The sequence below is a fragment of the Haematobia irritans genome, chromosome 5 (assembly GCF_050003625.1).
Source record: "Haematobia irritans isolate KBUSLIRL chromosome 5, ASM5000362v1, whole genome shotgun sequence".
Taxonomy (NCBI): Eukaryota; Metazoa; Arthropoda; class Insecta; order Diptera; family Muscidae; genus Haematobia; species Haematobia irritans.
This window is the reverse complement of record NC_134401.1, coordinates 140,324,445-140,346,379: the sequence shown is the minus strand read 5'-3', so window position 1 is coordinate 140,346,379 and position 21,935 is coordinate 140,324,445. Positions and strand designations below refer to the sequence as shown.

General features: G+C 32.3%; 2 protein-coding genes and 1 long non-coding RNA gene across 4 annotated transcripts in view; all 3 read right to left on the bottom strand.

The window, feature by feature from the left end:
• Nucleotides 1–7,890, bottom strand: part of gem (transcription factor CP2 like gemini) — a 63,676-nt gene extending 55,786 nt beyond the window's left edge. The window contains exon 1 of one of the 2 annotated variants that reach the window (XM_075311960.1): nt 7,606–7,890. In XM_075311960.1, coding sequence (XP_075168075.1) covers nt 7,606–7,890 — 285 coding nt within the window. Of the gene's footprint in view, nt 1–2,323; nt 2,465–7,605 lie in introns of those variants that run through there. The other variant, XM_075311961.1, reaches the window with a different exon arrangement.
• A 678-nt stretch (nt 7,891–8,568) lies between these two features.
• LOC142240273 (uncharacterized) lies at nt 8,569–11,954 on the bottom strand. The gene has a single exon (XM_075311963.1). The coding sequence runs from the start codon at nt 8,746–8,748 to the stop codon at nt 8,569–8,571; it is 180 nt and encodes a 59-aa protein (XP_075168078.1). The 5' UTR covers nt 8,749–11,954.
• Nucleotides 11,955–20,216: 8,262 nt separating this feature from the next.
• On the bottom strand, nt 20,217–20,578 carry LOC142241439 (uncharacterized). The gene is made up of 2 exons (XR_012723638.1): nt 20,346–20,578; nt 20,217–20,288 (listed from the first exon to the last, which is right to left on the bottom strand). It is a non-coding gene; the product is annotated as an uncharacterized LOC142241439 (long non-coding RNA).
• Between the last annotated feature and the right edge of the window lie 1,357 nt (nt 20,579–21,935).

Here is a 21,935-nt window from a genome sequence, read left to right as displayed (position 1 = left end):
CTTGAAAATATTTAAGATGGAGATTTTGAAAATTTTAATTTAATTGAAATTGTTTATAATATCTACATTTTAATGACACTATGCAATTCAAGAGCTAAAGCCCATTATGTATAATAACCAATTTCTTATCCTCAGATTAATATTTAAATGGTTAGTATTTTTTTTTTTTTTTTTTTTTTTTTGGAATCAGCTGTTTTATCACCGCGATAAATAATAACAAGACAATGAGAAACCAGCTCTAATAACCAGTTTCTCATTCTCCGACTAATACTTAACCGGAGAATGGACTACCGGTTAGTAAAGATTTTGTATGGGTCGGCTGTTTTATCGTCACAATAAATAATAACAAGACATTGAGAAACCAGCTCTAACCCCCATTTTCATGAAGTTCCGTTAGTGCTACGTTAGCTAACGAACTTTTAAAGTTTGCCGGACATACACACAGAGAAGGAATATGATCACCTCAAACATGTTTCAAGAGCAAAATGTTATTTTTGTATGGTGACCATGTAACATGTTTGTCACTAAAATGTTATTTTCTCGTTAAATATAACCTGCTTGCCGAAATCAGATACATGATTTCCGAGAAAATAACATGGTTGCGAAAACCATGTTACCCAAAAATAACATTTTGCTCTTAAAACATGTTTGATCATATTCCTTCTCTGGGTGTACATATATAATACATATATAACATATGGGAGCTGTATCTAAATCTGAACCGATTTGGATTATATTTTGAAAGTTAGGTTGATATTACATAAGATTTTATTTAGCTAAATTTGTAAGATCGGTCAATAAATGAGGCCACTATTATCAAAAATATATTTATTTGGGTAAATTTCCCAAAATCAGGCGGTACATATATATATGGGTGCTATGTCTAAATATGAACCCATTTCCATTTGTCGAAATCGGGCGATACATATATATGAGAGCAATATATAAATTTTATCCGATTTCTTCCAAATTCAATAGCGTTCGTCCTTGTGCCAAAAAAACACCCTGAACCAAATTTCATCAAAATCGGTTAATAATTGCGACCGGAATCCTGTGAACAACAAATACATGGACAGATGGACGGACGCTAGATCGACTCAGGAGGTGATTCTGAGTCGATTGGTATATATTTTATGGGGTCTAAAACCAATATTTCTGGTAGGAACATTTTTTGACAAATTAAAGTTATTATACCCTGACCACTAATGTGGTTTAAGGTATAAAAATGAATTATAAAATTTTTCTTGAATTTGTCGAAAATTATCTACTTATTTTTTTGAAATCGGCGTTACATCTGCGTTTCTAATACAGTTTAGTTAAAATTTTCTAAAATTATTCTATTTTTCTAAAATTACACTTAAAAAAAGTGAACCCTATATTTCACTAAAGCCGATTTAACTCTCTTTTAGTTCATGGAATTATTACTTTTTATGAAAGATTCCAAGACTTTAATATTTTTTTGTGTACATTAGTTACATTAACTAAAACAGAGGAAAAAATTATACACAAATAAAGCATAAATATTAACTAAATTCGTGTCTCCCAAAAAATAGTTCAGAATTTCTTAAAATTTGTAAATTTTACCAATAATGCGCCTATCTTGAACTTCGTATGTCACTAAAGACATTCTTGCAATTTTGAACTCCAAGTTTTTCTTCAAACAACAAAATTTTCTTTAACAAGTGAAAAAAATTAATTACGTCTAACAAATTTTCTTGAATTTGTCGAAAATTATTTACTTATTTTTTTTTTTTTTTTTGAAATCGGCGTTACATCTGCTTTTAGTTAAAATTTTCTAAAATTATTCCATTTTTCTAAAATTAACTAAAATTTTCTTTCTTAGTGGGTTCACTGTTTTTTGTAGGCTTAGTTCTTATCGGACTAAACACGTGGAATAGTTTCAGTAACGATTCGAATGAAATTTTAGATAATGTCATGAAACAAGTTCAAAATAAAAATTAATAAACATTTTTCATTAATTTCGAGACAGCTTAACTAACTGACTGTAATCGAAAATGTATTTACAAATTTACAATAAATTATGCATCCTATTTTGTCCATTTATACATACATTTGATCTAAAGATTACATTTTTTTTTTTGTTTTTTGAAATTTAAATATTTTACATTTTTGCTTTTACTTTTACTTTGTTTCGAAATCTGTCTTCGATGTGTCCAGAATTATCGCATGTTGCTAGGACCACATATGCTATCTGCTTTTATTCAAAATAACATAGTAATAAAATTAAATAAGAAATTATTTGTTTTTGTTTTTCTTTTTCTTGAAATGTTTATATTTTTTTCCACATGTCCGAGTAATATACCGAGATTTCATAAACTCTACTGAGTCTTGCTCAAATGGCAACATTATCAATAAGGTCGCATTTGGGGTGGTCTTAATATACTACTACTCCTCCACACTCTGATTGAAATGAAATGAAGTGAGAACACTGTGATAACTCGATGGCTAGATTTTCCTCTTCTTTGTTAAGAAACGACTGAGTGATTGAGAACGAATATAAATTGAAATCAGTCAATTCATTGTTTTTAAATAAGAGGGAAAGAAAACAAAAAAATCAAAAAAAAAAAAGAACAATACAGCCAATGCCTTTAACACATATCAATTTGAGTTTATTTAAATAGTTCTCCTGGGTAATTTGAAATACAGTATATTCGTAGCTATGGAGAGATCTTCTTATCACATCATTACTCATACCCATACAATGGCAAGAAGAGAAGAGACAGAGAAGAAATGCGCTCAGAGACAATAGCTAGATTTTGTTTTTATTTGAACTTTATGAGGAAGGGTGTAATGATTTCCATCGCATTAAGATCATTATTAGTTATGTTGGTCAAGGAGAACCATCTTGATTCGAGGTCTCTGGAATCGCAAATGAAAATCTTCGCCTTTCTTAAGCAGAGATAAAAGGCGACCGCAAATATTAGGTTCTGTCATCTAATTTTCGTCTACCTTTTCAGTTTGGAAAACTGTACATGAATTCGATAATGTAGACGATAATAGATCTGTTCACATGCTTCTGACTTGAAAATCATTCAGTTACAATTTACAAGGGCGTTATTTTCTTTTGACAACGGATGCGGAGGAACGTATTATTTTTTGTGTGTGCCACACATAGTTTTTGTTGTAGATTCGTCATTTAATCTGAACAAACGTATTTTGCTAATCCCATTACTTCTAATATGACCCTCACTGTAGTAGGTACCCATTACAATTTTTTAAAGGGTATTACAATAAGTGAAGATGAAAAAATTTTGGGTTTCCGTTGTAGTTATAAAATAAGGCAAAAGCTAGCCCCTAAGGGAGAGGGTTCGATTCCTGCTTCAACCGAACACCAAAAAGTTTTTAAGTGGTGGATTATCCCCCTCAGTAATGCGGGTTACATTTCTGAGTATTTCAAAGCTAATCTACGTGATTTCACCGCAATGTGAAACTGTGTTCGAACTCGGCTATAAAAAGGAGATCCCTTATCATTGAGCTAAACATGGCATCGGGATAAGAGAGAAGTTCATCACTGTGGTATCTCAATGGACTAAGTGAGTCTGAAATAATGGGCTGCCACTATACTTTACCTAACCTAAACTAGCCTATATGTTAAGAGTCGTGTAGACAGACTGCGATACCTCTGTGGTAAGTTGGCAAAAGGACGTCAAGAAAGAGATTTAGAGAATGCCGAAATGCAAACCAAGTACATTGCCAGCTAAACTGAGCAACTCCTTTAAATGTGCCCAAGGAATTGGTGAAGTCTGTCGGATTAGCGGATGCGACGGCAGATCTAAAAGGAGTGAAAGACCTTTTGGCTTAGGTTCCAATAATAGCCAACAAGGGAACCATGCATGGTATGATTCCAATAATAAATGGGGAGTAGTTGAAAACATGATATTTGGGGTATAAAAGGTGGCTGCTATGTATTGCAACCAACTTCAAGTTGCTATCATTTCTAATCCACTCGTCTGATAGCTTACTGATTTATTCGAGTGAGAGTTCATTTTGGTCTATTGCATTCAGAAATACTCTTATCAGGTATACCGGTATGAAGTGATACAAGATACAAATGTCTCGATAGAGAACATTTGTTATGAACGAGCCTTTATTATTATTTTTTTATGTCTGTTTCAAGTCATTGAACAGACAACATCACATTTTTTCATAATGTTAAAAATGTCGAATTTTGTACCAGAAAGTGATGATTTGCGGAAAGCATTAATTTTTTTGTTTTCATTTGAAGAAAAGCGCAGCAGGGTCGCATCGACTGCTTGTCGAGACATATGGTGATCATGCTCTATCAGAAGAAACATGCAAACAATGGTTTCAACAGTTCAGAAATAAAGATTTTGATGTGAGAAATGAAGAACGTGGAAGACAAACAAGAAAGTTTGAAGACTCCGTTATTGGATGGAGATAACAATTTGAGTCAAAAGCAAATGGCAGCAATGTTAAATGTTGCTCAACAAACAATTTCTGACCGTTTAAAAGCTATGGGAAAGATCCAAAAGTGTGGAAAATGGGCACACTTGGTATTTGAGATGAAATTCAAGAGTGATACTGTGCTTGCTTTATATTTTTGGCTGAAAAACCACAAGTGGCTGTAGTTAGAGCCCTCCAGCATTTAAATATAAATAAATTTTTTGTTTCTCGTACCATTGCTCATTACCGTGATACTGGCAGTGTTTCATCGCGCCAACAAAGTGGACGGATTTGATTGAAATACACGGGTTAACTGCCAAAGAGGTTAGCTGAAAATTTACACCTTCGATTGGCCACCACGACTTCAACGCATCCGATGATGTGGGTCGCCGTAAAAGCCAATGGTCGCTCTCCGCTCGTATTCATCGACCGTGGGCGAAATATTATAGAGAAAATTTTCTGAAGATACATAATATCAAAGGCCTGGGTAGACAAAAAATTCGACCACAGACCACGAATATTTCAACAGGACTCAGCCCCATCGCACTGAGTACCCGTCAACCAAGTATGACTTAAAAAAGAGTTTCTTCACTTCATTTCAACCGCACCATGGATACCAAAATCCTTCAATCTCAATCTGTTGGATTGATAGGGTCAATTTACACGTTAGGATACGACTTGGACTCATTCCAAAGAACATGTCCTGGGACTGTTTAGTACACTGACAAAATAGTTAAAACACTAGGAAGAAAAATTTTGATTGATGTTAGAAAATTTCGAATATTTTTAGAAAATTTTAACTAAACAGTATTACAAACGCTGACATCACGCCGATATCACAAAAATAAGTAAATATTTTTCGACAAATTCAAAGAAATTTATTACAGATAATTAATTTTTTGCACTTGTTAAAGTTAAATTGACTTTAGTGAAATAGAGAGTTCACCTTTTCAAGAACCACATCTAGGATAACCTATTAAGGACCGGTTTGAATTTTAGCATCCGAATTCCACAAGATGGGAAAAACTTTTGCAATACGTTGTACAACATAACATATTATTCTACTAATTGTATTTCAATAAGATTTTAAAATCAAAAGAATATAAAATAAATTATAATGAAAAAAATTAAAATTGTGATAAAGTGGATCAATTTTTATACCCTCCACCATAGGATGGGGGTATATTAACTTTGTCATTCCGTTTGTAACACATCGAAATATTGCTCTAAGACCCCATAAAGTATATATATTCTGGGTCGTGGTGAAATTCTGAGTCGATCTGAGCATGTTCATCCGTCCGTCCGTCTGTTGGAATCACGCTAACTTCCGAACGAAACAACATATCGACTTGAAACTTGGCACAAGTAGTTGTTATTGATGTAGGTCGGATGGTATTGAAAATGGGCCATATCGGTCCACTTTTACGTATAGCCCCCATATAAACGGACCCCCAAATTTGGCTTACGATTGCTCTAAGAGAAGCAAATTTGATCTGATCCGGCTGAAATTTGGTACATGGTGTTAGTATATGGTCTCTGGGTCGTGGTGAAATTCTGAGTCGATCTGAGCACGTTCGTCCGTCCGTCCGTCTGTTGGAATCACGCTAACTTCCGAACGAAACAACCTATCGACTTGAAACTTGGCACAAGTAGTTGTTATTGATGTAGGCCGGATGGTATTGCAAATGGGCCATATCGGTCCACTTTTACGTATAGCCCCCATATAAACGGACGCCCAAATTTGGCTTGCGAGGCCTCTAAGAGAAGCAAATTTCATCCGATCCGGCTGAAATTTGGTACATGGTGTTCGTATATGGTCTCCAACAACCATGCAAAAATTGGTCCACATAGGTCCATAATTATATATAGGCCCCATATAAACTGATCCCCCGATTTGGCTTGCGGAGCCTCTAAGAGAAGCAAATTTCGTCCGTTCCGGCTGAAATTTGGTATATGGTGTTAGTATATGGTCTCTAATGACCATGCACATCGGTCCATAATTATATATAGCCCCCATATAAACCGATCCCCAGATTTGACCTCCTGTGCCTTTTGGAAAAGCAAAATTCATCCGATCTGGTTGAAATTTGGTACGTGGTGGTAGTATATGATATTTAACAACCATGCCAAAAGTGGTCCATATCAGTCCATAATCATATATAGCCCCCATATAAACCGATCCCGAGATTTGGTTTTGGAGCCTCTTGGAGTAGCAAATTTCATCCGAGTTGAAATTTGGTACATTGTGCTAGTATATGGCCATTAACAACCATGCCTAACTAGGTCCATATCGGTCTATAGTTATATATAGTCCTCAGATAAATCGATCCCCAATCACACAAAAATTGGTCCATATCATGTTCATAATTCCACCACCGTGGTGCAATGGTTAGCATGCCCGACTTGCTTACACAAGGTCGTGGGTTCGATTTCTGCTTCGACCGAACACCAAAAAGTTTTTCAGCGGTGGATTATTCCACCTCAGTAATGCTGGTGACATTTCTGAGGGTTTCAAAGCTTCTCTAAGTGGTTTCACTGCAATGTGGAACGCCGTTCGGACTCGGCTATAAAAAGGAGGTCCCTTGTCATTGAGCTTAACATGGAATCGGGCAGCACTCAGGACTGAATAGTCTAAGTGAGCCTGATACATCGGGCTGCCACCTAACCTAACCTAACCTAACCTAAGTTCATAATTCTATATAGCCCCCATATAAGCGAACCCCATATTTCAATTTCCATGTCGATTCGTAATTATTTGTAGACTTACCTATACATAATTTTTTTGTGTAATATATACCACGTATGGACTAACTCACAATTTAGAAAACGATGTTAAGAAGTTTTAAGATACCACAACCCAAGTAATTCGATTGTGGATGACAGTCTTTCGTAGAAGTTTCTACGCAATCCATGGTGGAGGGTACATAAGATACGGCCTGGCCGAACTTACGGCCGTAAATACTTGTTTACATTTAAAATTGCTATTTTAGGCAAGATTTTAAGAATAAGAGAGCCTGAAAAAATGGATTGGGTTAGGTTATAGTGACACTATAACCTAATCGTGAAGTCAATAATGATGTTCTAAAAAAAATAAATATCATTTCTAATGGGTATCAAATGGACAAACGGGACTCGATGTTTAAACAAAATTAACAATGAAAATTATATACACACACAAACCTGCAATATATTATGGTTGCTGTCGTTGTTGTTGTGGCTAATGTGGCTGCTATTTAAATCCATTGAATCTGTTGAAAGCAATTTTGTGGATTTGTGGATATGTTGCACGTATGAAGGTTGTTGCTGTGTTGATTGTTCTTGATGATAATCTTGATGTTGGTGGTGATTATTGACGAATTTGATATCTTGTTGATGGTGTTGTTGTAACGAATAAGGATCGAATAATGATTGCAAATCGAAAAAACTTGGTTGATGGGTGGTGTTGGCAACAACCGATAAAGCCATTCGTACGAGAGCTTTAGCCCCTAACACAAATTCACACGCACACAATAGTATTAATGTTGCAAACAAAAGGACACTAACAAACCGCCACGGATTCTTTTAGCACTTTTCAAACAGGATTTAAGTCACAAAGTCTTTCTCGAATACAAACAAAACGATGGACGTTTAACGGACAAAGTTAAATAATGACGATGACGGCGTTCACTGAAGGCCGCCAAGAAACACGGTGTGGCTAAATTAGCGTTTTTTTCTTAGTAATTTCGTCTTTGTTTTTTTTTTGTTTTGGTGAATTTGATGAGAATCAACAAAATCAAATTTTATATATTTGAAATTCTATTTCAATTGCTTTTTGACATTGGAATTTCACATTTTCCCCAAGAAAGGTTTACTAACAACCATACATGGTTTTATCGACAATACGTTCCACTAATGTACTATGTTACTATAGTAGCTATAGTTTTGTTATATATTCACTATGAAACGATTTCTTTCTTACTTCACACTTATGCTGCGATGAAGTTTTTATTATCTTCTGTGTTTATATTATTTTTATGAAGTACTTTTTTCCAAAATTAAATGTATATTTATTTTTCTTCTTGTTTAAGACGGGTTTCTTTAAAGTTGTTCGTGATGTTGTTATGTTGTATTGTGAGCGAAACGTAACGGCAATAGCCGGTGAAATTAAAACAATACAAAGAATGAATTGTATAGCTTCTTAATACCGGTGGTCTCACGTTGACGATGGCTACGCAATAGTGTATTTTCGATTTTCAACAGCATCTTGTTTTTCAGGCACATAGAACTCTCCGGATACTCATTTAAGGAAGACAACTTATTATAATGACGTTCAATTTTCTCCATTTATTGTAACTTGAATAATTGAAAATCAAATCTTGCGTCGTTCCTTTAGCGATTGGGACAACAATGCTGCAACAGCAAGCAAGGACTTTAGAAAAGCCGTTTTTACAAAGTTTTTTTTTACGTAGTTGTTAGATAGATTTTAATTTTAGTTTTGTTAGAATCTAATAGAAATGTTTGTTTAAACTATTTGTATGGCCAGCTTAAATGTTTTTAATTTAAAATTTTTAGATTTTTTTAAATGTTTATTTAAATATCATAAGCTATTAATGGTATACATTTTTTTTAAATCTAATTTAAAATTTTTATTTATATGTTTTGTAATATTTATTTTTTTTATAATAAAAATTATTCAATATTATAGGTTTTCGGGGTTTCTCTTTTAGTTTTTTTTTCAAAATTTTGTATAAAAAACCCAATATTGTAGGTTTTAAAGTTTTTTGAAATTTTCCATTCACTTTTAGTTGAGCACTTAGTTTAAGCTTTAGTTTTTTTATATAAATTGATGTTTTGCTAATAATTGGTTTTTGAATGATTCGATTTTTTGCAATTTTTGCACTTTAGAATTGGGTTTTTTTCCACAAACCTTAAATGCCAGTTTTATTAAATTTTTTTTTATTTGAATTTTTTTTTTTTTTTTTTGAAAAAATACTAATTTGCAATTTTTTTAAAGGTTTTAAGACAGGTGTTCTTGTTTTTATTATATTTTGAAAGTTTTACAAAGTTTTCTCTTTTAAATTTTCATAGGAAAATTACTTTTTTTCCAATTATTTTTATTGGAATCTTCTTCCAATTTATGTATTTTTTTACACTTTTAAATAATTAGAGCAAGTAAAATCATATACATATACATTTTTTGTTCAAGAATTTGGTAGATATGTTTTGTTGATGCGCCAATTGTTTTAAGATTTTTTATCCGTTGTTGATGGTTCGAGACTTTAAGACAATCTGGAGATTTTGTTTTCTTTAAAAAAGCTTCATATAAAGATTTGCAAACAAGTTTCTTCTATTAACACTTTGATTTTTTTTAATCTCAGAGTTCGACTCACGTTTTACGAAGGTTTTGATTGTCTGCTATGTCTTTCATTAGATTTTAGTGATTTTATTTTTCAAACAATGAAAAACAAAAACATCATCATACATATATACACATGAGTGGATTTTTGATAAGCAAGATTATTGTATTTGTTTTTTTGCAGGCAATAAATTTTTAGCACTTTATTAGTTTCTTCTTTATAAAATAATTAATAGTTTCGTTTTTTTTTTGTTACTTTTGCCTTCCCGTGTTGTTAAATAAGAAATATCACACCTTTTTTAAATTGATTTTAAATTTGCCTTCCTCTTATAAAATTTTAACTGTCCATGGAAGGACCGACCGAAGGTTTCATTCGTTATGATGCACTTGATAGATTTTATTGGATTTTTACGATTGTAGATTATTTTCGTTGATATTGTTGTTGTTGTTGTTGCAGATTTTCACACTTGTTAATGGAGCAATTTTAACACAACGAAGCTATGCTTCGCATGGCAAAAGGAAACCAGCATCGTAGCAGAACCTGGTTATTACAACCATGCGCGTGCGAACTACAAACGAACCGAGCAACAGCTTTAAATCGAGTAAGAACTCAGCGAGACCAGCATCAATGAAAATGGGGGTCCAAAACACTTGCTATCTACTCTAGCAACAGTAGTAGTTAGTTAGGAGACTCGAATCATTAAGATCAGTCAGTCAGTCATTCACAGTAGGTCTCCCTTCCGCTCAGCCAGTTAATATCAACAAATACAAGACACCATACACCATACGAAATCAACAGCCTCCCCCTGTGGGGTACGTAAAAAGTAGTAGTGCCCGAATAACAGCCAGCAACAGGCAAAATGCAAATTTTTGTTTGTTACGTTATTTACGTACGATATAAAAATGACGTACATATATTTTTACACGCGCACACACATTCACAAACTAACAATTTGCTCACTTACGCTCCTTCATATTATTTGTATCTTGTATTTCGTTTAATTGTTGTTTCTTTTTATTATATTCAGCCAATATCATCAACAACAACAATAAAATAATAAAGATACATTAAGGCCTGGGTTTTTTTTTGAGAGTTTGTACTGGTAGCTGTTTATTATAGATGTTGTTGTTGTTGTTATTTTGATATCATATGTTTGTTTGACAGCGCGAGAGATAACAATAAGCGTGAGAGTACATATGTCACTGTGATGGTGTTGGCATTTATTTCATAGTACAGAGAAGTAATAGAGATTGTAGTACTCAATCAATCGATCGTATATGTACGAGTAATACCCAATCAAAAATTGCTCTTCATAAAAAAATCAAGTGTTGTTTAAATTTGAATTACACTATGCCGCGCGCGCTTATTTCTCGTAAAACAAAGAGCAATCAATAAAATCAAACAATTTGTATTGAATAAAAGGAAAACAATACAATTGATTTAATTTGATATTTGTATGGTAGTGTTGGCACTGTTTCAAAGTGTACAATGTAGATATGTACAATCGTAGATGTTATTATTAAAACGAAAAAAAACCTCTTGATATTGACAATCGTTGTTAACGGTTTTTTTTATTAAGGCACAATTTTTTTTTCTGTTTTTTTCCTTTTGTCAATAAACTTTATGTTTTCTTATGAGGTCTTAGTTAATACTTTTTCGACTAATAACTATCAAAGAGTCCATTAGAGTATAGGATAACCCCACCAAAAATTTGTAACAATTAGCATCTTCACACAAAAATTAATAATTTCATTTGGTTTTTGTTTTTCTCTTAAACTCTCCTTCAAAACTCAATGTGTTATTAAGTCCAGCACACAGCTGTTCATTATCACGTTATTGTTGTTATTTGTTCTGCTGCCTTTTGATATGCAGCTGTTTTTAGCAATTATTTGATATCACTACAGACAGATAACACCAATGACCTAGCGATTTTCTCTTTGCTAGCAAGTTATTTAGGATTAAGATTTTCCTTTTTTTTGTTTATTTTATTACTGCGGGTACACAAAATACACACGCTGGTTATGTTTTAAACACGACGACGTTTTTACCACGACTGACAGACGACATGAAATAAAATAACTTCAAAAACACAAACAAGTAACAAAACAAATTATTGCGTCTGTCAGCGTCAATGTCTGCGTCGCCGTAGCGACTACGTAGAGAGATAACAGCATAAGTAGTAATAAATATTTCAAAAACAAATGTATCCGCACTACCCAATAGCTCTCTGCCTGAAAATTCTTGAAACGATCGTTCATATACCTCGTTTTGGTCTTGCTCTCCCTTATTCTCCGTCCCCATACACGTACACAATCGCAACATGGGTGATATCAAGTACTTTAAATAATCGAAATGACAAGTTTACGATGCTGTTCATATGCACGACTATGCTTCGCTTTGCGCAAGCAGAGAGGTCACTGCGACACAAGCAGCAACAACTAAATTCTTTTTTATTCGACAAACAAGTTAAGATAACCTGTTGTTATTGGGTGTAGCTTATAAACCGATGAATACCCTACGATGAAATTACTAGCATAACCAGTTTATCAATTAATTCCCAAAAGTGACATGGGAATAGAAATAGGGGTTTGAACTCAGATAAAATGTCTTCAGCTGTCAGCCTTAAGTCCTGTATGCATATATGACGAAAATTTCGTTTACACGCAAATAACACTGTTTTGCCATGTATTTTCTATGGAAGCAAAATCTAAACAATCGATAACAACGGCTCAGAAAATTTGCATTAGCAATAGTGCCAGAGCATTTCTTCATTCATTAATTTCTTATCGGTTGCAGAAATTGGACATGAGCTTATTTAGGAATTGGTTATTGAAAAGAAAATGCCACATACCAATCTCCAAAAGGCTGCCTATCGCGGTAGCCACTCGTGCCAAAAATAATCATCCAAAATTTCCAGATAATTTTACTAAAAACCTACCAAATTTAGACAAAACTTATTTTCAAAATATTCTCAACATTTTTTTTCTATACAAAATTTTGTCAAAATATTATTTCTATAGAAAATTTTGTCAAAATTTTATTTCTATAGAAAATTTTGTCAAATTTTATTTTTATAGAAAATTTTGTAAAATATTTATTTTTATAGAAAATTTTGTCATAATTTTATTTCTATAGAAATTTTTTTAAAAATTGTATTTCTATGGAAAATTTTGTCTAAATTTTATTTCTATGGAAAATTTTGTCAAAATTTTATTTCTATGGAAATTTTTGTCAAAATTTTATTTCTATAGAAAATTTTGTCAAATTTTTATTTCTATAGAAAATTTTGTCAAAATTTTATTTTTTTTTAGAAAATTTATGGTCCTCTTAGGTTAGGTTAGGTTATGTAGCAGCCCGATGTATCAGGCTCACTTAGACTATTCAGTCCATTGTGATACCACAGTGGTGAACTTCTCTCTTAGTTGGAGAGTTATATTTAATTAAAAATATTTAATTAAAAATTTAATACAGTAAATAAGATACCATTTTTGGTAGAATTCTACCAGCTGTGGCAATCGTGTTTTAGTGTTTTAGGCGGGTCTTATAAGTTAACAGGAATTCCCAAATATTTCCAATTAAACACATTAACTGGTTGATAATGTAATCAATCAAAAAATTAACTGTTTCAATTAAATATTTAATGAAAAATTAATTTAGTTAAGAAAATTATGGAAAGTATTTACCTTTTTAATTAAAATATTAGTTGTCCCAGTTAACATTTTATTCAAATAAAAAAATATTCAAATGGAAATATAATTGAAAGGTGAAATAATTATAAATAAATAAAAATTATTGAATATCTAAATTAAAACATTAATTGAATCAAGTAGTTTTTTAGTCAAGTATATATTTAATTAATCCTATGTTATAATCATTTAGATTGAAGCAATTTGAATTAAAAAGTTAATTGGCAAAAATAATTTCGTCAATGAATCAGAACATTTTTTTCTGTGTGATAAAAAATTATTTGTTTTTAAAAAATAGTTGTAGATTAACACTTCTTTTTTCCGGACCGGTACATACCAATAGAACGGGTGTCCTTTCATTTCCTATAGATCCGTATAAAAATTTCTCTATGTTTGAGTTTGTTGCCGATAAAATCCATGAATAGATTTTTGTGACAAAAAAAATTAATAGTCAATAGTCGTCCAGTTTTTTAATTGAATCAATTCAATAATTAATTACTAGGTATTTACTACATATAAACTATTTTGTTTTAATTGAAAGTCCGATTTGAGCTTTGAATTATGTTGAAACCCCTATTCTAGCAGGCTTAGATAAAAACTCAGTTTTGACCATATTTCATTAGAAAATAAAAATGGCTAAAAACTGTTAAAAGAGCCAGAAAAAAGGCTTTAAGCTAAATACATTTTCCTCGCAAAACGACTTCGAAAAAAGTAGATCTAGCGGAAAAAAAAACAAATTGGCAACGCCGTCTAGCATGCACTTCGATTACCTTGTTATCGACTACCTTCTTACATTCAACAGGAATATTTGCCAGATTTACATACAGGTCTTAAACAAGAGAAATTGGTTAATCGTTAATCTAGTCAAATTGAGACATATTATTTGTATGTCTCGATAAGAAATTAATTAAAATATTGTATGTACAAGTGAGCGTATAAGTACTGAGTTTGAACATGTCTATCATACGCACTACAGTCCAATATGTCCATGCAGCGGAAATTTCCTTTGTATGTTAAAGGACATGTGGTACCAACATTTCCGCTAGAGTTGCATTCCAGGTTTAAGGTGGGTATTAAGTTCGAGTTTAGCCACTAAAATCGAAAATAAATCTGTAAAAGCACAATAGAATTATAGCCTTTTTGGCAATTTTTGATGGATAATGTTTTTGAAGAAAAAATTATTTTTTTCCTTTACAATGGATTATTAAAGAAAAATAACCGTGAAAAAGTGCTATATAAGCGAGAAAATGCCAACATTTTGCTAAATCGTAACTAATTTTAGCCATTTTTTTTATAAAAATTATCATTTAAACACTTTTCCGTCATCGACTTGTTTTTTTTTTATATAGAATTTTATTAAATAATCAAAATACAATCATTGGCGATTCGGTTATTAATTCTTTGATCCTTGATACAATATTGATTAGTATTAATTAATATGATTTCTTTAACAGTATAGGGTATGGGCCAGAAGTTCGAATTATTTTACTATTTAATTAACTAATTTATTTGTCATGATTTTTAATCTTATTTTTCTTGCGCGCTTTTACACATGTGCAGATACCGATAGTTAACACTTTTTCACGTTTCGTTTTATTTACCAAATTTTCTATTTGACCAGAAATTATGCCTTATGAAAGGGTCTATTAGCAGCTATTAATTAACTCTCCTATGGCTGTAATATTCTTCGATGTATTTATACATATGTATGTATATCGATAATGTTTTTTTTTTCAGTTTGCAAACTTGATAAAGTGCTAAGACCTGCTGACAATTAGCATATAATCTGAATGGAAGTTTTATATACACGAAAAATAACCCATAACATTACAAATGTTGATCGATGCCCTTTTTAAAGCAAAAATTATTTTATTACCCAATAGCATAATGGCACAAAATATTGAGAAATTGTAAACCAACTCAAAATGTTCAAATTTATCGATGCCTAACTTAACACAGGGGTTTAAGTACAGAAGAGTGTCAATGTATTAACGGTTTTCACGCCGGCCATGAAAAGAGATATACGTGTTGACACCAAAAAAGTATTTTCCATGAATGTTAAAAATAAGATGGACAGATCGAAACAGACTACTTTTTCAGCAAACTATTGATATCATTTTCAGCGGCATAAAGGGTGATACGGTCAACATTTGGTCAAGGGAAAACGCGTGTAAATCGGTGAAATCGTTTATTTAAAAAATCAAATTAAATTTCTTTTTCAAGTTCAATTAGTATAAAATTCAGGAAAAATATTCAGTTAGGCTTTCGCTTTTCCAAATCCGAATTGCCGGGCCTCACGCTTGACACCTGCCATCAGATTTTGTACAGCCACCTTGTCCACCTTCTTCGCCGCAGAAATCCAGTTTGCCTTGAACTGCTGCTCGTCCTTAGCAGTTTTGTTGGTCTTCTTTAGGTTCCGCTTGACAATAGCCCAGTATTTCTCAATTGGGCGGAGCTCTGGCGTGTTGGGAGGGTTCCTGTCCTTGGGAACCACCTGCACGTTGTTGACGGCGTACCACTCCATGGCCTTTTTACCGTAATGGCAAGATGCCAAATCCGGCCAAAACAATACGGAACAACCGTGTTTCTTCAGGAAAGGCAGCAGACGTTTATTCAAACACTCTTTCACGTAAATTTCTTGGTTGACAGTCCCGGAAGCTATGAAAATGCTGCTTTTCAAGCCACAGGTACAGATGGCTTGCCAAACCAAATTTTTCCTTGCGAACTTTGACAGTTTTATGTGCTTGAAAATATCTGCTACCTTTCCCTTTCCTTTTGCCGTATAAAACTCCCGTCCCGGAAGCTGCTTGTAGTCGGCTTTGACGTAGGTTTCGTCGTCCATTACCATGCAGTCAAACTTCGTCAGCATCGTCGTGTACAGCCTCCGGGATCGCGCTTTGGCCGTCGTATTTTGTTTATCATCGCGATTTGGAGTCATTACCTTCTTGTAAGTCGATAGTCCGGCTCGTTTTTTTTGGCTCGATACACGGTTGTAGACGATACACCCAGCTTATTTGCGGCATCTTGGAGAGAGAAGTTAGGGTTTCGCTTGAAACTACCGGCAACTCTGTCGTCTCAGCGGCTTCCGGTTTTCGATTTCCCCCCGATCCAGACTTCCTGGCTGTCGACAAACGTTCCCCAAACACTTTAATTACATTTGTAACGGTTGATTTGGCAACTTTTAGCGATTTTGCCAGCTTTGCGTGCGAGTAGCTCGGATTTTCGATGCGCCAGCAAAATTTTGATACGCTGCTCTTCTTTCTTGGACGGCATTTTGACAACTGAAGAGTGAATTCCAAAATCAAAATAGGAGCAACATTCTACACACACACACACCTTCAAAATGAGGGGGGTTCAGGTTTTTTAAATGTAAAATTGAAAGAAATACGTCAAGTTTATATTGACCAAATTTTGACCGTATCGCCCTTTATTTAAATTTTCTGTAGCAAGAATATTATGCAATATTCAGTTGCATAAATAACTTTACACTTCTTCTGGATAGGACAATTATTTTCTTAATGTGCTTACTCGGTTTCGTTCGAAACACATAAGAAAACTGTACTGACGGCATGCACTGATTTAAATGTGCAACGATAAGAAATTTCGTTTACGTTCCAAGCCAACAATTTCAAAACACATTTCTTCAGTATGATATGCATCTGTATCGAAAATTTCACACTAGTGAGGAACCGTTATCGAATGTATATATTTTGCTTCAAAACGAACCACGGGAAAATATAGTCTCACCGGCATTTAAACGAAATTCCATCTAGAGAAAGTTACCCAAAATAAATGCATACCTATTAAAACACTTTTTTTATTTGTAGATTTTTTTTTTGTACCGAAATTTTCTCTAGATCGATATCATCAATTATTTACCTCTTCAGCCACTTGGAATTTGCTCAAGAGCTGCGGGTCAGAATGAAGAGGTACATGGCAAAACTGTCTTATCTTTATCGCTAGAGATACTTACCAGGCTATACATACAAACAAAAAAAAATTTTTTGATTTCAATCAAGAAAATCACGGATTCAATCATTTTTTTAATTGAAATGTCTTCAATCACGAAAATGATAGTATCAATCACCCATTTTGATAGAAAACCAACAAGATTTTCAATTAAAAATTTAATTGACTTTTGTCACGGAATCAATTAATTGTGTGATTGAATCAATTAAAAACGTGATTGATTTTTAACATAAAACTCAATGACAGTTTTAATTGAATCAATTAAAATTTTAATTAATTTCGCGACAAAAATCAATCAACTATTTGATTCATTCAATTAAATAATTAATTGAAATTGGCTATAAATTTCAATCAAAAAATGTATATATTGCGACCCCAAAATCGTATTTAGTTTTATTTGAAATAAAAGGAAATATGTGTTTCTTATAAAACATATTTATTTTATTTTTATTTTATTTGCAAAATATTTTATAAATAAATTTACAAAATACAGTTTAAAGGTGACTAATAACTAGATCATATGCACCTGTCGGTGTTTAAGCATATACTGTTTGTTACAAAAGAAAACTAAACTATTCAGTTGTCGTAAATAAGAAGAAAGAGAAAAAAGAGTAGGTAATAACACATATTTTATATTTTATTATTTTTTGAATTATGCAATAGACAAATAAATTTGGTTCTTGTCCTTTGTGTTCTGTTCTAACATAACTTACACATACAATTACTATCAATAACAATTATAGGGTGAATAAATAAACTATATAAATCATTATCTTCCTTATAATAATAACCATGTCAGCATGTTCCTTCTAATATGTAGATGCGCCTAGATTTCCAATAAATCAGCAGACTGTAAGCTAAATTAGTTTTTCTGAAAGTAAACAGAATAATTCGAATTTAATTTTGTTCAATTAAAACTTGATTTTGTTAAACATTACCTGCATAGAATATCAAATTCAATTCTTAGTTCCAGATTGCAGGTTTATAATCTTCTTTTGCAGTTGTAGTCTTTTAGCATAAAAAGGTGTATTAAGGAGCTCGGTAATTTCATTTTAGTAACAATTCCTTTCCAAAAGTTCCACACATTGAAATCGTCTATTAAAATTTGAACCAATCAAAGACAAAAATAATGGCAAAGCAATGTATTTGGTATTATATTGATGATACTTTGCAAATTCTGGAAATAGAAAAAAATATAAATGGAAAATACATATTTTTATTATTTTCGGATATTTTTCATATTTTTAAATCCAAAAGAAATAACTTTTTTACCATTACATAATTCAGCTCATTAGTTTATATATCAGATATACTGCTCTCTTCTTGGGTTCAAACTGGAAAAGGCAGGTAAAACAAAAATGCAATTTAATGCCAACGCTACTTCGCAACTTCAAGGTGAATCTTCCAACAAACTCATACCGGTTTTAAGAAAACTATGAGTGTACCCACTTTTTGATTGAAAACATATTCTTATATATTTGATAAAAGGATGGAGTTGGTGGGATTAATTGGTAAATTTCACGAAATAAAATTGGTCACTAAAAGAAATGAATGAAAAATATATTATTTTAGTCCGTTTAATGTAAACAGGATACAATGGAAAACGGTATTCACATTTCACAATTTCTTACCTTTAATAAACGTAGATTGTTTTCCATTTTTACAATGCCACAAAACACAAACACAGGTAATTTCAAATGCGTTCTCTCATATATTTTTTTTTTCAAACCTTTACCACGTGGCCATTTGTTGTTGCACACTTTATTTATTTCAACCCTTTGCTATGATTTGTTGTTGCGTTCAAAATATTTATGTACACATTTTGAATGCAGCAGACAGAATGTCGCCAATCATGTTTTTCAATTTACGCGAAAAACAAAAACCCAACCGTTCGTTACGAGTTACTTCCACAGACTGATCTCTCCATCATACATTGTTGAATAAATACCCATTCTCTTGTTCTCTTTTCGCTCTTTCCAATGCTCAAAATTATTCAATTTCAATCACAAAGGTGATTAGATCAATCACATGTGTAATTGGAAACGGAAAAATTTTCAATCACGTTTGTAATTGAAAATTATTTCCGAATTGATTAACAAATTGATTGAATCAATTAATATTTTAATTGGAAAAGTAACAAATATCAATCATTTTTTTAATTGGTTTTTATTCGGATTTGATTAAATTATTAATTGAATGAATTAACATATTAATTGAATCCGTTTCCAAATTCAATTAAGTGTTTAATTGAAAAAATTTTGGTGATAATTTTTTGTGTGTAGTTACCATATTAATACATGGCTATTTATACCACCGAAAAATGTATATGTCGGTGTTATCGACTGTTTATATTTTCGTACCTAAGAAAAACAATTTTCGCTACATCTGCATACATTAAGCCCGCCCTGCCAACATTTTTTGAATTTGGGGACTCTTTTGAGAATCCCCACTACGTCGAAAACAATCATATACGACATCAAAAACTCGTCGGAAAAGCGCCGTCACTATTGAGAAGTTGTACCACGCCAAGTTACTACAAAAATGTTTCGCATGAGTGCAATTATTAGGTGCCTTCATAGATCAATTTAGAACGACGCCAATAAGAGACCCTCCAAACAATCAGAAAAAGTGCATTTTAAGATAGTTGTAAAAGAATCATTGTGGTCGAGTAAAACACGTTTGTTTAGATGTTTATTAATTTGATTAAACATTTACAAATTCTTAAAAATATAACATTTATACCACTATCACATTACATTTAACATAATTTTTGGCATTAATGATGATGTTGAGTTACAAGTAGCGAGTTACATGTTGCTGCGTCTATCAACCAGTGTTTTTATTCCATGGAGGCAGCGTGTCTGTAAAATATCTGAAAAACAATCACTTTATTCCATTTGGAAAATCACCAAATTGTTCACCAATATACCTTTCACAATTTTAAGCGTATAATCTATGTTTTCAGAACTTTATTTTCGTTTTTATTTAATTAAAATATAACAAGCTGGTTGCGCTTGGCGTTTCACAAAAAAAAATGGCTTTTTTAACAGTAGGGATGGCAAATTACTTGCATGTACTTTTTGATGTACCTTTTCATGATGGTTGAAGTGACATTTACGAGTCTGTGGTAACGATGAGGTTGAAATGGAACTTTGAAATGCTGGCAGGGCGGGTGCAGCTCTGATAAAAAATCCTCTTGCATGTAAATAACACAGTTTTGCCATCCTTAATTTATGGGAGTTAAATTTTAACAATGGATAACAACTCACAAAATTTTCGGTTCCAAAAATACCAATACCATGCCAACATGTTTTTGGATTTGGGGACACTTATGAGTCTCACCATCTAGAAGAAAAGATCCGTAGACGATACATTTTGTCTAAATAGCGCCTCAATTGTTTTTATACTTAATCCAGGCAATATGTTTGGAAGAATGAATATCTGAGCATAACAACTTTTTTTGTTTTTTATTTATTTATTTATTTTTTTTTTTTTTTGAAATGGCGGGAGGGTACATTTCTTATGGATAGCAGAAAATGCATTGCTATATTTGCTATCTAAAATTTCATGAGGAGTTGTTATCGATTGTTTACATTTTGCTTCCATAAGAAAAGCATGGCAAACATTGTCGTTGATACGCAAACGAAAATCCCATTAAAGCTACATTTCGGGCTTAACGTTAATTCCATTACACAGAAAAAAATTTCACGAATTTTTTTTCAATTAAAATTTTAATTGAGTTTTAAAAAATATTCAATTAAAAATATAATTGATTCAACAAATTTTTTAATTGCAACAAAAATCAATCACTCAAATTAATAGTATCAATTAATTTTTTAATTGGATCAATTATTTTTTTAATTGGCTGTGAATTAATTTTTTAATTGATACTATCATTTCTGTGATTGAAGACATTTCAAATAAAAAATTAATTGGATTTTTTCGTGATTGAATCAGAAAAAAAATTTTTGTGTGTAGGATTATTTTCGACTGCTTACAATTGCTCCCGTAAGAAATACATGGCGAAACTTTTTTATTGGCATGTAACATGAATTGTTGCAAAAGCTGCATATCATACATACTTCATGCCAATAATACTGTTTATCATGTATTTTTTATGGAAGAATTTGTAATTAAAAATTCGATTACGACAACGATAAGAAGGGTTATTAGTGTAAATTCCCAACAAAACAAGCTCGCCAAAAAAGTAGTGAAAATATATGCTTTTTGGATCCGGAAGTGGTGCATAATTGACGCAGAAGCGATGAATTTAACATGGGCTTCACTGGGCTGCACTGAATTTGCATCACTTCTTAGGGTGTGATTCCAATTCTGTGTTTTGGATGTGAATTAAAAAGTTTGTAATATTTTGCCAAATTTTTATAATTTTTTTTTATTATTTTTAATGCATTAGTATTTTTGGTACCGAAATTTCCGAAGGCGTTGTTATCGAATGTTTACATTTTGCTGACATAAGAAATACATAAGGGCACCTTATACGGTCGGATAAACCCTACGA